Source organism: Tympanuchus pallidicinctus, unplaced genomic scaffold (assembly GCF_026119805.1).
Source record: "Tympanuchus pallidicinctus isolate F22 unplaced genomic scaffold, pur_lepc_1.0 scaffold1, whole genome shotgun sequence".
Classification (NCBI taxonomy): Eukaryota; Metazoa; Chordata; class Aves; order Galliformes; family Phasianidae; genus Tympanuchus; species Tympanuchus pallidicinctus.
Genome location: NW_026294618.1, coordinates 8,717,262 through 8,734,940, shown reverse-complemented (window position 1 = coordinate 8,734,940; position 17,679 = coordinate 8,717,262). Strand labels below are relative to the sequence as shown.

General features: G+C 36.8%; 1 protein-coding gene across 5 annotated transcripts in view; it reads left to right on the top strand.

Moving 5' to 3' along the window:
* The first annotated feature begins 778 nt into the window (after positions 1–778).
* The window catches only part of TDRD15 (tudor domain containing 15), a 30,709-nt gene continuing 13,808 nt past the window's right edge, over positions 779–17,679 (top strand). For 3 of the 5 annotated variants that reach the window (XM_052687884.1, XM_052687836.1, XM_052687875.1), the window contains exons 1-2: positions 779–990; positions 4,286–4,337. Coding sequence is in view for 2 of the 5 variants with exons in the window: in XM_052687893.1 (XP_052543853.1) it covers positions 907–990 (84 nt within the window). In the remaining 3 variants the exon portion in view is untranslated. The remainder of the gene's footprint in view (positions 991–4,285; positions 4,338–17,679) is intronic. The other 2 variants (XM_052687846.1, XM_052687893.1) reach the window with 1 other exon arrangement.

The following is a 17,679-nucleotide window of genomic DNA, read 5'->3' as shown; positions in this document are numbered from 1 at the left end:
TTCATCCATTAAAAGAATAATAATGATAAATTAAAAAAAAAAAAATTGCTAAGGGAAAAGGTTAAGCTAAAGGAAAAAAAAAAAAAGATTTGGTCTGGCTTTATGTTGTCAGCATACGCATAGATCTCTGAATTGGACTGGTGCACAGAACCATAGAACTAAGACTCTCAAATGACTCATAGAATAGGCAGACACAGGTAAAGGTTACTGAACTATAAAGGTTTTGTTCCAAAGCTACATTCAGGATCTGTCGGGCTCATAGCTCTTCCAGATCTCTCTTGCTAAAAGCAGTCTTGTTCCATGTTACCGTGGACCTTCCCATTCGTGTGTTTGCACTTCTACTCCTTCCAATAGTACATGGAAGCTCCAAGTATTCATAGATAAAGATGTACTATTAAAGAAAAACTGAATTTGGATCTTCAAGACCAAAATTCACCACATACTTTGTGAGTTCTTAAGTCTTTAAAAAAGACAAAAATTTTAGAAGTAAACTCTCCGCACATCTAAGAATAATTTATCATGGACAAATTCTAATAGGAAACAAAATGTTTAGAGAATTGAGCTCTTTTTCTTTAATTTTAAGTCATTATTAAAAAAAAAAAAAAAAAAAAAAGAGACTAAAAAGTGCTGGGAAGACCTCTGTGTACATTTCAGTGCCCTGGCTATTCTGCCAAAGAAATCTAGGGCAAATTTATTTTAGTTAAACATTTATTTGGTGGCCACTGTTTCTACAATGATTGTTTTTCTGTCCTCACCATTAACCATTTCTTTCTCTGAATGCAAGTAAATGTCATAATATTCATCTTCAAAGTGCAAGGAAATACTGTTTGTTAAAGATAAATTACATAAATTACTAGATTTCACAGTTCAAAACATTGGGTTTTGCAGCCCAGTATAACTTAAGCCATGAACTATTCCCACTGCTCTGTAGTGAATTATGAAACATATCAATCCCTATTACTTCGAAGAGAAGAAATAATAATATGCAAGGTAAGCAGCTATATTTTTTTTCTCATGGTTGAATGGTTATTCACTTGGAACAGAACAAAAGTTTAGTCAAGCAGCCAAGTTACTGAGGTAGTTCTCCATGTGCTCACTCTTAGCTTGCAACAAATGAAACTTAACATCAGGTTAAGTTCCATTTCCTTATAGTACAGCTTACAAACACTGACAAATTCATCAGCTTAGCTGACATAAGTTCTTCAATTATTTCAGAATACACTGAACCAGAGTAAATTGAGATTATATCTGAATTGAAAGTTGAGCTTTCTCAACTAGAAAGTTAGCAAATACTAACTTTTAATTTTAATAAAATTTTGGTTTTCCAACTGGTTAAAGACTTCCAAAATGTAACAGCATTTGGTCCTTATGATCTATCTTCACATTTACTGCTGCTCAAAGCTGCACACTGTAAACTTTCCAGACAATTCACAGTTCAAAGATCTGTGCGTTTGAGATTATTTTAGCTCTATTTTTCTAAGCTACAGGGTACTTTGATTACAGAAATATGCCTGGTTCATGTATTTTACATTTCAACTAAATATTTCCTTTTTTCTTTTTTTTTGTCTTGACAGATTAGTCTTAACCTGGTCCCACAAACTGAATACAAACTGGGATTAAAGAGTTTAAGGTGTAGCTCTGATTTCAATCTGTTTTAAATGAATCCAGTTTGTGCACACCAAGACAGCTTCACAATGAGAATCTAAGCAGAGTGAGGGGAATTGTACCTTACAAACACATGCTGGATTGAAACTGAAAAATTAATGCAGTTATATCTTTAGATCATCTGAAGGGATTCAGTGCTTTTGATGAACTTTCTCCACTGATCGTCAGTTGGAGACCCAGTAGCTAGATAAGGCACCTTAAGTTCGGTATTATGAGTACCTACCTGCATCACTGCCCTATTCTCATTGCCTGTCTCTTCCTCATAATACAGACAGCTAGAATGACAGCTTAAAGGCACGCCTTGTAGCTCTTCTTATCTCTTAGTAATAGCTTGAAGGTGTGTCCTGGATCATTTCTTAACCCCGAAACGCTGTTAGCTGTCACCACGACAGTTTAGTAGTTTCTTTGCTTCCTTGACTCTGCTCAGACATTTGATTATTGATTTTTTTTCATTTCTTTGATTTTACTTTGTGCATTTTGGAAAGCACAAGGCAGACAGTGCTCTTTTGTTAAAGAACATCTAAGATTAAGGATCATTTAAAGCTGAGTTTAATTCAAGAAATCAGTATGTTATCACTCTTGTTATAATCTCCAAAGAAACTGAAAAAATAATGCCTTCCAGTTACCTTTGTAAGAAGCAGAGCTTAGCCTTTGCTCAGGACTTTTTCGTACGTATGAGCATGAAACACAGGGCTATGCCCACAGGTAAAATATTTGATTAAAAGCAAAAATAGTAGGTTCTTCACATTAACTTACTAAATTATCTAGTAAGAGAGGTTGCCACTGCATTTTTGTCTCTCAGCTAAGGGTTAGGAGCAAAGTCAGTTAGAACGTGCCCGGACAGAGTGGTCTGGAAACCCTGACTACCATTTCCTGGACAATTGGTTTAACTCTCCAGACTGCTATACAAGTCTGATGTTTACTCCAGCTGTACTTTTGGATGAAACTGCCTGTGACTGCTGTACTTTGTGATGAAATAAATGCTGTCCATGTGTGTTAGAGGTGCTGAGAGAGCACTGATTGAACTGACCTCCCAAAGGAGCTGACATAGACATGCCTTGTTTGTAAATCATAAACAGTCTTACAGCAGAGACAGGCACTGAGAAACCAAGGTGCTGATACTTCAAGGAACATACAAGATTTTCAGCACTGAAGTAAGTTTTCACTAAAATAATAAGCACTCACAAAATCTCAGGTGCCAAAATAAGATTTATATGAAACTCTCTGATGAACTCAGTTACCTTAAAATCCCAACTGCACTGCATTTCATATGCCTAAAAGTCTTAGTTTTTACCTTGCCCTTCGAGAGCAAATGGACAAACTTCATACCCAACACACTTCTGTGCATGGTGCTATGTATTATTCCCCTATACAGTATACATGTCGAAAATAACTAGGTTAGTTGAACACTGGGAATTAATAATGTATGAATATTTCTGAAATTCACACCTGGATTGCTTTGCTAAAGAAAATAATATAGTTATTTGTTAATAGCATGATTTTTTTTCCTATTCTGAATTAGATTTAAACCAACTCCACTTTTGTCACTGGTATTAATGCATTGTTTTCCTAGTTAAAATGCTTGTAATGTCTGAGTAAAATTGAAGCAGTGCTATAAAACTGATTAATTAACAGTACCTAAAGACAAAGACTGTTCTTCTCTATGAAGGTAATTTTGTTATTCATATCAATTAGAGCATACACAAGCTGTAAAGCAACAATTCCTTCTGTATTTAAGAGTAGTTTTACATGACTAACTTCAACATATTTCTTTGTTTTTCTGCTACTAAGTCTATGAGCTCATTGCCACGCAGCAAACATATTTATTATACTGTCCAAAGGTTGTAGCCAACAGAGATATGTTATGAGCAAAGTTCAGATATCTGGGATCCTAGTTATAAAAGCTTGGTATTTTTTGTTGCTTCTTTATAATCCAAATGGGTTCAGATAAAACAGCTTCTTTATAACTTCTCTGATAAGGACTGGGATAAACAGGAGGTACAAGCAGACACTGGTTTCAGGCTTGAGTTCATTCACTTACTGACACCAGTTTTAACCTACATGCACAATACTGATAAACAGTGGTAGAGTCAGCACTGTTGATAAGACTACTGCTCCCTGTACAAACACTGCACAGATTTTGCAGTTGGTAAAATTCATAAGAGTGCTTGTCAAAAGTTGTTTTTGGCTAAGAACCAACTACAGTACTTGCATCTACACAGTCCATCCTATCTGAGCTCGAGTCCATAAAGTAGACAGGAAATACAAGGAGACAGTTTTGCAGTCTCTTCAGTAGAAATGAATCTGTAGCATCTCATCATTTTTCTACAATTAACTAGAGATCATAAATACTTCTCTCACTTTATTCACCACTGGTTGATTAGACTATGAAGAGAAAAACAAACAAGCAAGCAGAAAAAGAACAATAAATTTAGTCAAGAGAGTGAAACAGCAGGTATACACTCATAGGCAGCTCTTTTAATATACACACTCCTGACTAAGAATGTAAAGAAAACAACTGACTTTTGTTTCACTGCCAGATAATGGCCTCAGAGTTACCAGCTAACAGTAGAAAAGTATACATATCTCATGATTATTATGTCCATTTTCCTGTTTTCAGAGATGTTGCTGTGATACCAACTAATTAACCCCAGGACCGTAATATACTATAGGTAACTGGTAATGAAATCCTTCTGCTTTTAAAGAACAGGTTCTCTTTCATGACTCACAGAATCACTGAATCACAAAATTGTAGGGGCTGGAAGGGACCTCCAGAGATCATCTAGTCCATCCCCTTCTTCCCCCCTTCCAAAGCAAATAAGGGCTGCTGTGTAAGACTATGATATGGCCTAACTTAATTTCAGTTATGCATCTGCCCCACTACCAGTACTCTATCATTATGCACAGACAGCTTCAGTGCATGGTTCATTTATTTTATCCCCAGGTGGGAAGGAAATGCATAAATACGAGTAACATAATCTTGTGTTCCACACCACCCCAAAGGATCTCTGGAGTATGCTTGTCCCTGGAGGTGTTCAAGAGATGTTTAGATTCATACTGAGGGACACAGTCACAGTTTAGTGGGGAAATATTGCTGGTAGGTGGAAGGTTGGACTAGGTTATCTTGAAGGTCTTTTCCAACTTCAATGATTCTACGATTCTGTGATCAGGCAATGGATTGCTACAGGGAAACACCACAGAGAAGTGTTGTGGTGTTCTTTTTCTAGAATCAATTCCAGCAACAAGCAGTTATTTATAATTTCTACCATCAGTTAAAAATAAACGATTCCTGAAGCAATTGGGATTTTAGTAAAGATATACTGTAAATGTTGCACTGAATATTTTAATTAAAAAGAATTAACCTGAATGACTGTGCTGTTGGTAACACCACACTGCAACTTAAGGTGAGAAAGTATTTTCAAGACTAAACTTGTCCTTTTATTCTGAAAAGGAAACATATTCCAAATTATTTCAGAACACAGAGGCATTACAGGCATTTTAAATCATCGAGACAGCTAAAGAGTGTTTTTGAAAGCTGCATCTTTCATATTTAGAGCATGCAAATATAAGATTTATTTTAACTTGATATGAACTTAGGCCAAACATTTTGTAAATTTGTGCCATGAACTTTACATTTATTCCATATTTTTGGAAGTTTCTACAGTGTTTGTATAGTTATGTTTTTAATTGATGTTTTATTGTTTGTTTTTCATAGGTTCTCTTGCCAAAAGTGATTTTTTGACAGTTATTAGTAGATAGATCCCCTTAACTTCTTCCATATTGATTTCTGGCTGTAATAGAACTCCAGCAGCCAAAATGTATGCAAGAAAGTCTATGGCAGGAAGTTGAACACAGAATGGTTGATCCTCTTTATTGGTTAGATCACAGAATCATAGCGTGATCTAGGTTGGGTAAAGGTCTCAGAAGGCTGTCTGGTCCAAACGCATCTCAAAGCAGAGTTGACTATAAAGTTAGATCAGATTGCTTGGGGCCATGCACAGCTGACTTGAATAATCTCCAGGGACAGTGATCCTGCAACCTCCATAGGAAATCTTTGATGGTGTAATAGCATGTGATGTTGTAACTGCAATAATGGACAAGAAAAAGACAATGATGTCATCTATATGGACTTCAAGAAGGATTTTGACATGCTTCCTCACAATATCTTTCTTTCCAAATTGGAAAGATTTGTATTTGATGCATGAGGAACTGGTTACAAGTTTGTGCCCAAGGAGTAGTGGCCAATGGTTTCATGTCGAGATCGACATCAATGATGAATGGTGTCCCTCAGGGGTCAGTACTGGGACCAGTGCTCTTAATATCCTTCTCAATGACATTGACAGTGTGATCAAGTATAAATTTGCAGATGACACCAAGCTGTGTGGTGTGGTCAACATACCCAAGGGATAGGATGCCATCCAGAGAGACCTAGACAGGCTCAAGAAGTGGGCCCAGGGGAACCTCATGAGGTTCAACAAATTCAAGTGCAAAGTCTTGAACCTGAGTCATGGCAACACCTACTGTCAATACAAGCTGGGGGACAAAACGACAGAGCACAGCCCTGCTGAAAAGGATTTCATGAGCCAGCAATGTGTCCTTGTAGCCCAGATAGCCAATCACACTCTGAGCTGCATCAAAAGAAGCATGGCTTCAGGTTGAGGGAGGTGGTCCAGCCCCTTTTCTCTGATTTGACCTCACCTCAAGTACATGTCCATATACTGACTCCTCAGTACTGGAGAGACATGAACCTCTTGGAGAATGTCCAGAGAAAGGCCACAAAAAATGGCATAAGGGATGGAACACCCCTACTATGAGGGCAGGCTGAGCACTGGGGCTGTTCTACCTGGAGAAGATTCTGAAGTGACCTCACTGTGGTCTTTTGGTATTCAAAGGATGGCTATAAGAAGGAAGGGGGCAAATTCTTTAGCAGGGTCTGTTGTGATAGACAAGGGTTTCAAACTAAAAGAGGAGAGATTTAGACAGGATATGAGCAAAATGTTTTTTACAGCAAAGGTGGTGAGGCACTGGAACAGGTTGCCCAGAGCTACAGTGGATGCCCCGTCCCTGGAGACATTCAAGGTCAGGCTGCATGGGGCTCTGAGCAACCTGATCTAGCTATTGCTATCCCTGTTTGTTGGAAAGGAATTGGACTAGATGACCTTTAAAGGTTCCTTCCAACTCAAACAGTTCTGTGATTCTATGAAATCTGTCCTATCATTTGATTGAACTCCCTATGAAAGGCACAGCACTTCAGATGGGTTCTCTCTTGAAACAGTCACTTACAAGACAAATGATTATAGTTAGAGCTGCACAGTGCTGATTCATGCTTAGCTTGTCTAACAGTTCCTCTTCTGGAAGGCTGTTTTTCTGTCAAGTTATTCTCCAATCTGTTCTATTATACAGTCGTCTCCTACTTCAGATACCGGGCTCTGTAATTGCCTTTGCTGAATTTCCTGCGGTCCCAGTTCTCTAGCTTGTCCAAGTCCTCATTTGCAGCCCTGCCCTGCAGTGTCAGTCCTCCCACTCCCCTCTATTGGTTCTCACTCGTGTACTTGCTAAGAGTGCGTTCTGTTCTGTCCTCTCAAATTTTTCACGAAGACCAAGGGGGTGAAATTGATTTAGCGAATAAACCCCTATAATGGGAAAGCTCAGTGAAAATGAGCATGGCGAATGTACTCATGAAGCTTTGAGAATAGTGCAGGATGGGGCTAATCACAGCTGTCTAAGAGCCCGACTTTACCTCCACAGAGAGAGGGCCCAGAGGGTGGCCTTTGTTTTAGAGAGAAGAGCTATCAGCAGCTGAATGGGTAAACCGATGGTGTGAATGTTTCTACTGAAGTTCATCAGAAGAGTGTGAATTCCTTCCTGTATTTGTCAGACTAGAGTACGTGGAAATGAATAGGTGGCTTAGACCTCACCAGTGACAGCTGAGCATAGAGACTGCTAATGAGAATAGCAGTTGTACTGTAATTCAGATGGATATTGTATTGTGCTTGTTTTGTGATTTCAGTACATGCATCATGTTCTAAATCAAAATCTTGTGTGAAAATCAAAACTTTGTGTAAAGTCTCTTTGACAGCATTGAATAGTTCTGGGCTGGGTATTGAGCCACAAGGAAAGTCACTAGAAACAAACTGCCAATGGTAGACTACACAGTGGACTAACCACTGTCTGAAGCTTTACAGCCTAGTCAACCTTACATGAAGACTCTCAGGATGCATCTCCCCAGCTGGGTATCAAGTTGCTATGAACTCTATTTTGAAATCGTGCTGCATGCTAAGTAAACAATAGCTCCTTCCTGACACAATGCTAGCTTTCTTCAACTTCTTAAGAAGTGTCTGAAGACTAATTACAATCAACATTAAAAATAGATACCTCCGCAAGCAGCTTTAAAAAAAAAAAAAAAAAAACAACTTTTGGATGCAAGCTCATCCCTGTGTGCTTTTTAAACTATGCAGTGTAATAGCTGATATTTAATATCGACATTAGTTGCTATTGGTGTGGAAAATATTTGGGCATGATCTTATTACACAATCATCTAACATGGTTTCCCAAAATGAAAATAAAAACATTTCAAGAAGATTTCTGCCTGTTCTGCATTGTTATTAACAGCATGACTTTGTCGCCAATGTTTCTTTTGTTTTAAAACTTCTAAAAATGTCTTTAAGTCTCTCAAGTACTTTTTTCTCATCTCATTTTTTTTTTAAATATCATTCTTCTCCTTCTAACTTCTCAGTCCTAGCCACTGCTGTCAGTTTTCCTTTTTCACTTATTTGTTCCCACTTGTATTTGTTCCCACGTACTTGTTCCTGTTGCATTTTCAATCCTGTATGACTTTCTGCACTGTGATTTCCCAGGACTCAGTATGCTATACAAATAATGTCAGTTATATAATACCACTAACACTCTTCTATCTATATTTAAAACTAATTGGCTCATAATTTTTCCCTAATTTCAAGATTGGAAAAAAAATGATACCTCTGTTGTTTTGCTCAAATCTCCATAAAAGTGCTTGCTTTCTTCTTAATCCAAAACCAGAGAAATGGGTTACTCTTTTAAACTTCATTGACAGTAGAAGTTCTGTAGAAGACATTTATAGTCACTGCCATGCTGAGATGGAGAGAGTTTAGTCTAAAGACAAGTCTGTAGCAGCCTTATGTGACTCTAACTGGTCTGCTTCTGCTGTCTCTACTTATGTAAGGCCTCACAGAAGTAGCAAGCTGAATGTGCCCTCAATAGCTACTAGCCTTTAATCTCCATTTATTGGGGGTGGGTGAAGTCCTCTTTCCAGTCATATGTTAGTCATGCAAGTAGATTAATTATGATACTGAACAACTAGAAACTGAAGGCAAGGAACAGAATGTTATCATCAGTTCACGCAGACTGCTGCCTGTCTTTACCCAGATATTCATTTGAACTGATGGAAGCCCTCTACTTCCAGTTACCATCTAAGTTTCTCCTATAGTATATCCAAGAGTAATGTATGGGCAATGAATGTATGCCTGTGCTACAAAGTCAAGGTGCAGTGCAATTCACAAAAATATGCACTCTGAAACTTGTTAGATGGATAGATTTTTGTGCTTACAGTACTTCTAATCTCAAGATTAATTGTAGAATAAGGAGTACCCACAATGTGAGGACAGCATTATGATATGAATGTTCAAATTTTTCAGGGCAGCAGGTTTTTAGCTGTCCAATTGTGACAAAACAGAATTTTTATTTTATTTTATTTTATTTTATTTTATTTTATTTTATTTTATTTTATTTTATTTTATTTTATTTTTTGTAATGAACAGAAATTGTTTACCAGTGTGAGATTTTGGCCAGCTTACTCTTTTGGTAAGCAGAGAACAAAATATCAACTAAAATGAATGATTAAAGATAGTATCTGTATCTCTAACCCAGAAAAATGCAAATAAGTGGTTACTATGGCCAAGCAAAGCAATTAATATAATTAACTGTATCACTGGACATATTCTGTCCAATAACTGGACATATTCTTGTATGGTAATACAAGTACTGTTGAAGACTATTTTGAAATAAATCCAGGACTAGAACTAAGCAAAAAAAGTAAGATACTATGATCCAGTCTATAGGAATTTCTTAGCATCTTTGGAAATGCTGAGGAGCATTCACTTCATAGGATTATGATAAGGAATGCTGCTGATAATGTCTATAAAGACAAAACAGAACACCCTTCTTCATATATTGCATCATTTATTAGTATTTCTTAATTTAAGTGGATAGTTTCTTCCTTAAAAAAATATTCATTTACTGAAATGGGCAGTCAATTTACATTCTGCTCCCTGCTCTCTTTTGCATAACTGCTTGTGATTTACAGTAGCAATTATGTACATTATTATTCATATCTTTAGTAATTGATGGGGATAAAATGTAAGAAGTCAAAATGTGAATTAGTAACTATTACTCACAGTAACTATTTATGTTTACCAAATTCAAGGTACAGTCTCCCAGTTTTTCTGGTTCTGTTCCACAGCTTCAACTACTTTCATTTATTCTGCCATACTGTTACACAGTTTATCTTCAGTGATTCATACCCTGAAATACACATGGCTTAAGATTATCGATTCCAAGGAAAGGTTCATGTGAGAACCATCACATACACTAGCATATCTAGCATAAGCTTGTTTTCAGTAGACCTCATTATCAAATCATCCTTACCTTTCAAGCTTGTTTGCAAGGATCCTTTTCTCAAGTGACTGTTTTATCAGGTGTTATATCACACTTGAAATTTGGCCTCAATCCATCTGGGCAAACAGACTTAATTAGCACACATTAATGTTTCACCATCTCCTAAGAGGAAAAAATTAAACAATTGGATAAATATACATTTCAAAAGCAGCTGCAAACTTCTTACACACTGAGTCTTTCCTAGAGCAGGCATTCTTGAGTGTTGCCAATTATCAGCTCTCCAACTTTAGATGCAGCTGAGAACAAAAATGCAGAATTTGATTTTTTATCATGAGCTTGCTTTTACTTTGATAGAAAATGACAATCATCACTTTACATGGTACAAAGTACTACTAGCAGCTAATTCTATATGAAATTTTTCTGTCCAGGTTAAAAACAAGCCTTGAAGACAAACTTTTTACTTAGTTCACAGAAGAAGATGCCATGTGAGTAGAAAAGATCTTAGAGAACTATCGGTGTCATAGCACTGAGTCTGAGCCCTACTCCTCATTTAACGCTTAAATTGGGGGTCAAGCTTTCATTCTCAACTCCAAATATAGAAGTTTTCAATTAATATTAAAAACCATAAATGAAAGTAAATTTATCAAGACCGGGCTGTCTCACACTTGTGCTTTAAAAAGGCATCTATAGAATAGTCTTACTTTAAGGCAAATAATGTGGTAAATAAGTTTGATGTGACAGCAGTAAAGAGAAAAAAATGTTAGTCTGCTTGAAAGGAACTGAGAAAAAATGGGGACACGATATCAGGAAGACAGTTTGGCATTTAATATGCACATTAAGCAGGATTTGCCTAAGAGAAAGCTAGAAAGCCTATACTACCTAAAAACCCATTAAGCCATGAAGTTTTATGTAACTTCAAAATCTATATCAGAGCATTAAGTACATTTTTGGTTCTGAAATTTCCTGGTCTTATTCTGTCAAAGCCAAGGTCAAAGGTAGACCAGGTCAGAGTTCTGAATGAGTCTCATAACTTCATAGCTAATGCAACAGAAATGTGTTGTTTGGTTTTCTTGGGAAACTTAAAATCAGAGCAAAAATTACTTGTTCGTTTAGTTAGTAGAAACATTCCCTAATCTCTTAAAGATCTTACCAAGCTTCTGAATTTTCAAGAAAATAATTATTTTTCATATTTTTATTCGATTTTCAATTCTATTGCTATTTTGACTGCTCTCAAATATATCCACACATATATACATATTTGATTCAATTGTTTATTTTTACCCTTTCATGAATTCTAGAACCCAACAAACCTACAGCCTGACTTTCAATCTAGCTGTTTTGTGGGAAGTTACAGCAGCTTTTCTCTCATGTTCGCTGACACTGCAACTGGGGATGTGACTGAAGTGGAAAATGGTTTAAGTGAGCACCTAATACAATATTTGGAGACTGTGGGTGTCAGAGCAGGCTACCAACTGAAGTACATACCTAAGGTCTCCAGCGTGATTGCACAATCCACCATGAAGTCTGTGCAATTGTATCTTTCTTATTGTTTACCCATGCTATCTAATTTAAAGCTACTATGTTTACACACTTGTTTCTATTCAATTCATTTTTACATTCTAATTTTTATTTTTATGGATATATATTTCAGTGGAATACAGATCTCAAATAATTTCATATTTGCCAGTTACTTAGTAAGTCTTAATAGGCAAAAATATATTTTAATGCTTCAAAAGATTCCTGATAAGATGTTTTAGAGGTATTGCACATTGTGTAATTCTTTGAGTAAGAAAAATGATAAGAATTATTCAAAGCAAACACTTTGGGGTTCAGATAAACAGATAATGCTCAAGACCACACTGACCTGTTCAGCTGAAAGATCACCCTGACATAGAACACATGAAAGAAAACGAACCATTTCCATGAACCACTATGACCATTTGCATGAATGTGACCTCAAGCTCATCCTACCTTTTCCATTCCTCTGCATTATCCTATGTAACACAAACAAGTGCTGTAACAACCTGTCAGCTAAGCTTCAAATCAATTTTCTTTGAACAGAAGGAAAACCGAAGACCTAAGATCATCTAGTCCAACTCTCTGACATTGTTAGAGCTAAGCAAAAGTTTAAGTATTAATGTGGACATTGTCCAAACATTTATTGAACACTGACAGCCATGTCTCACTAACCACCTCTTTAAGAAGCCCATTCGGATGTTTGACCATCCTCATAGTAAAGTAATGTTTCCCAGTGCCCAGTCTGACCCTCCCCTGGTGCAGCTTTGTGCTGGTCCCATTCTACCATCATTTGCCAGGAGCAGAGCACCTCCCTCTGCTTCACCTCCTCAGGAGCTGCAGAGAGCTGTGAGGTTGACTCTCGGCCTTTTGTTTTCCAGACCAACAACACAAGTAACACTGGCCTTTCCTCAGCTCTGTCACAGCTCTATTCCCCTCCTCTGGATTCTTTCAAGTATTTTATTTTCCTTTTTTATGTAGTTGAACACAGAAGTCCATGTAGTATTCAAGGTGAGACCATACTAAAGCTCAATGAAGAGGAATAATCACCTCTTTTGATCAGCTGGTTGTGTTCAATGCAACCCAAAATTCAGTTTCCTTTGTCTTTTACATTTTTACATTAGTCAATGGTGTTGTTAGATATAGTCAAGATGGTGTTTTCCAGTGAAACATCTAGAAAAGTCACTGTGTACCACTCTGAGTGGGAATGAAGTCTGGTCCTTAGAAGGAAAAGCATTACATTGTCTCACACAACATCCTTTTCTCTAAATTGGAGAGATGTAGATTTGATGGATGGAACACTTAGTGGGTATAAACTGGCTTGATGGTGGCCCTTCAAAGTTGTGGTCAACAGCTCAATGTCCAGGTGGAAATCAGTGATGTGTGGTGTTCCTCAAGGGTTGATTTTGGGACTGGCACTATTTAGTATATTAAACATTAAATATGTTAAATATTTAACATCTCTTTTGATGACATGGACAGTGGGAACGAGTGCACCCTCTGCAAGTTTGCAGATGGCAGATACCAATCTGGGCAGTGAGGACAACATGCTAGAAGGAAGGATGCCATCCAGATGGACCTTGACAAACCTAAGAAGTGGGTCTCCTATAATCTCATCATGTTCAATGAGGCCAAGGGCAAGGTCCTGCAGAGAAGCTACTTCTGTGCTCCAAATGTGCCAAACAGGACATTAGATTATTCTCTGTCCCAATCAGCGTAATTCAGTCACGCTATTAAAACTTCCTTACTCTCAACAACAGGCAGATTCCATCTAGATCTTCTATTTTAATATGGTCTCAAGCTGACTGTAGAATCATGCCCAATAATTTTTGAAGTGTCTGTTGACTCATAAAAAAGGACTACTCTACACATAAAAACTGCCTCCCTTTTGTTCAAATCAGTCTCATAAAATTTAAACTCTTCTGAATTTAATGACGAATCTGTCACTAACTTCCATTAGGGTCATTTTTTCTCTTTCCATTGAAAATAATGCATGCAAATTGTTCAGAAAATATTATTTAAAATTGATCGTGAAATAACTTCTTAATATTTCAAACATAGCATGGTAGTGAAGCATTCTTCATTCATTCTTGTGCAGAATTGATAGAACAGAGTAGTGGTCTCACTGCAGTAAATAATTCATGGTGAGATAATGGATTACATACAATGTGTGTACAAGCACTTTGGTGATACAGATGTTCAGAAGTATGCAGGAATTAAATTAATTTTGTGCACATACAGGTGGGTGTGCATAAGTGGTGCTCAACATCTTCATCAACATGAAGATGACTGGCTGTCTCAGTACTTAGAATCTATTCTTAACATACAAGTGAAACACTTGGTTAACAACATCTTTATCTAGCAGTAGTAGGGCCTTATGATTTCCCCATTACCTTATTAAGAAATACAGAAAAAAAATACAGTAATAAGAATTTATATGAAAATCCATAGGATAAAATTTGGAACCATGTTTATTCAGTCTTTTTAGCCACTGGTTTAGATATTGCTGTTTTGAAACCAAAGTACACTACACTGGTAAACCTCAAAGCACGTTTGTGTAGAGCTTAACAGGAATAGGTTTTGCACTGAGGTAGCTGAGCTGATACTAAAAATCTATCATGAATATGGCCTGAATGTGTTTTATGTGGCTTAGACTGCATGTAAAAGTAAAGTATATGAAGCAGAAATCTCCACCTGCCCAGAAATACCATTTTACATGACAGAGATGGGAAAACTTAAGAGTAGTCTGAATGCTGGGAAAAGAGCTTAGCACAGAATCTGGGTTGAGAGGTGCTACTTACATAATTTCCTGAATGTGGCCAAGCTCTGGGTCAAGAGTGAGTGATTTTCAAAAAGACAAAATCATGCTACTGAGTATATTCTGTCTTTCATTAGCTTTACTGTCAGTGAGTTCCTGACAGGCACATGCATCCATTTGTGCAAGGTTGATGGTGCAGTCAGATCCTTACAGTGCTAATTATGAAAGTTATTTTTGCTTTAAGGGACCTAAGATTCAAAATGAATCTGTAGCACAAACAACAAATAGCCAAACAGATACTGTATATTAATATATACATATATATATATATATGTAGAACTTTCTACACAGTATTAATAACACACCTAATACATTTTTTTGTTGTTCCTTAAATATATGGAGTGAAATTCTGGCCCCAGTGAAGTCAATGGGAGTTCTGCCACTGACTTTAATAAGGACTAAATTTTCCTTAAGTGCTGGTGTGATTTTCATCCTGTCTTTGCTCCTTCAATACATGTGATGACAAAACCCTGTACTTTAATTCCAAGGATGGATCAGCACCTTGCAGCAATTAAAACTGCTGTAGTATATCATCTTTTTCCAGCATTGCCTAAAAGACCATCATGCAATAACACTTTTTGCTTTCTACTATGTAAATCTCTAAGATTTACCAGGGAGCAATTAAGGAACAAAATGTTTTACTATGTTTTAACTTAAAATCTGTCTCTAAATTAATCTCAGTGAGTGAAATTATGTATGCAAACATCTCAGTAAGGAGCACACTTGTTGCACCTATATGAAGGTAAGATTTGGCCATTCACTATAAACAGAACTGGCATTAAAGGACATATACATACATACAAACACCCAAGAGTATTGGAATTAGAGAACAAGTTGTACTGAAAGTGTGACAAGCAAGCACATGTTGTAATGATCACTGCCATTGTTTGCACTGTGACTTTAAATTTCATGCAAATGACCGATGGCAAATGCCAGAAAATACTTTTAGGGAATTTATTCTGTTTGTAAACACAGACAAGATGTAAAATCTTTAACAAGAAAGATATAATGATTAACAGTGAAGTCTAACATTGCAAGGCTTTTAAGAAAAAAGAACAAACATGAGACTAGCTTAAGCCATGGACCTCACCTTCAAAAAGATGCTGAACACTGCTACAGAGGGAATTAGAAAGTTCAATATTCCTGAATAAAAAAACCCTGTAGAATTTAAATACCTGAACTATGAGATGAAGAGAGTTAAGCAATCAAAGCTGTTTTCTGTACTAATCCTTTTTTTTTCTTTAAAAAAAAAAAAAAAAAAAAAAAAAAAAAAGCTTTAATAAAAATTGTACCTAAAGATTCCAAGTAGGAGTACCTTCCTTAAATATTATGCATCCCAGTGAATACCTGCATAGACAAAGTCTGAGCCAAAACAACTATTTGGTTAATACTGTGGAAAGTTTGATTTTTATTTGAACATGTAAAATTCACACACAAGTTTGCTAGGATTTTACATGAGCATGAATTAAGACCACAAAAATATCACCAGATCTACAGAATGCATACCTGTTCAGACACCCATGGTGGCCATTACATTCTGCAGAAAGCTAAACATCCTTCTTCACATCCAGCTTGTAGGGCTAGGGCCAGAATTAGTTAATTGAAATGAAGAATAATCATGAATAATTTTAAAAACCTTTTAAATCATTCACTTGATCTTTTCAGAAACAAATAGATGACTTAGAAAGTCCTTTGCTACATCTTCTTTCCTGTGATTTCACTCACAAATTAATCAGTTTACCCACTATCACTATGTATTGTTCTACTATGCATCAGAAACATTCAACATTTCAAGACACAGAATTGTCATTGCATATGGGACTTTATTTTTCCCTCAGAGAAAACTAATCTCAGTATTTAAAAAGTCTCAAATGTACTTAAAAAAAAATCTCAAACTATTGCTATATATGTAAAATTTTTAGAAATTCAATATTTTCTGCTAGAAATAGAACCTTTTGAATCTAAAGAACTGAAATTGTTAAAATTCTATTCTGAAGCTGATTACTGCTTTTTCTGTAGTGATTATCAACCTCTTCATTAGTCCTTCTCTCCAACTGCCATGAATTCCACTAGGAATTCTGCCACTGAATGCCTAAGTATAGCTTCTTCCTAGGTGCTTCTTCATTAAATTTAATTTAGAACTGAAGTGAATCTCATAAACATCCTCAGTTACCCTGATTTGATCAACCCTGCAGACCTATTTCGGTGCACACATGCAAGAATCCCGTGGAATGTGACTCAAAAAAATCTTTTCAAATGCTACTGGACATCCAGTCCAAGTGACTACTCTAGAACTCATCTTACATAATAGTTCTGCCCTTAAGATCTGCTTGATGTGCATACTGGGTCATCAGTACCAATGTTTCACTTCTCAGATCTACTCCAGCTGTGCCATGGGTACTGCTAATGTAGAAGGAACATGAGACTCTCCCTACCAGCACAGCACATTTGGTTAACCAATGTAAAATTGTTGTGCACGTGATTCTTTCCCTATGCTCTGCCCTTGTGAGACCTCACCTGCAGTACTGCATCCAGCTTCCGGGGGCCATGGCATAAAGAAGAAATGGAGCTGTTATAGTACATCTGGAGGCCAAAAAAGATGATCAGGTGGCTGGAATACCTGTCCTTTGAAGGCAGGCTGAGGGAGCTGGGCTTGTTCACCCTGGAAAAGAGAAGGTTCCATAGAGACCTCATTGTAGCCTTTCAGTACTTAAAAGGGGTGTATAAGAAATATGGAGAGGGACTTTTTACGAAGGCATGGAAGTAAGAAGACAAAGAGTTACAGCTTTAAACTGAAAAACTAGATTTATATCAGATACAAGGAAAAATATCATCAGAGAGTGGAAAGACGCTACAACAGACTGTCCAGAGAAACTGTGTGAGCCCCATTCCAAGAAGTGTTCAAAGCTAGGTTGGACGGGGCTTTGAGAAATGTAATTGAGTGAAAGATGTCTCTACCCCGGCAAGGAATTTTGATCTTTAAAAAACAGTTCCATGCCAAACCATTATATGATACTTATGCATCTCTG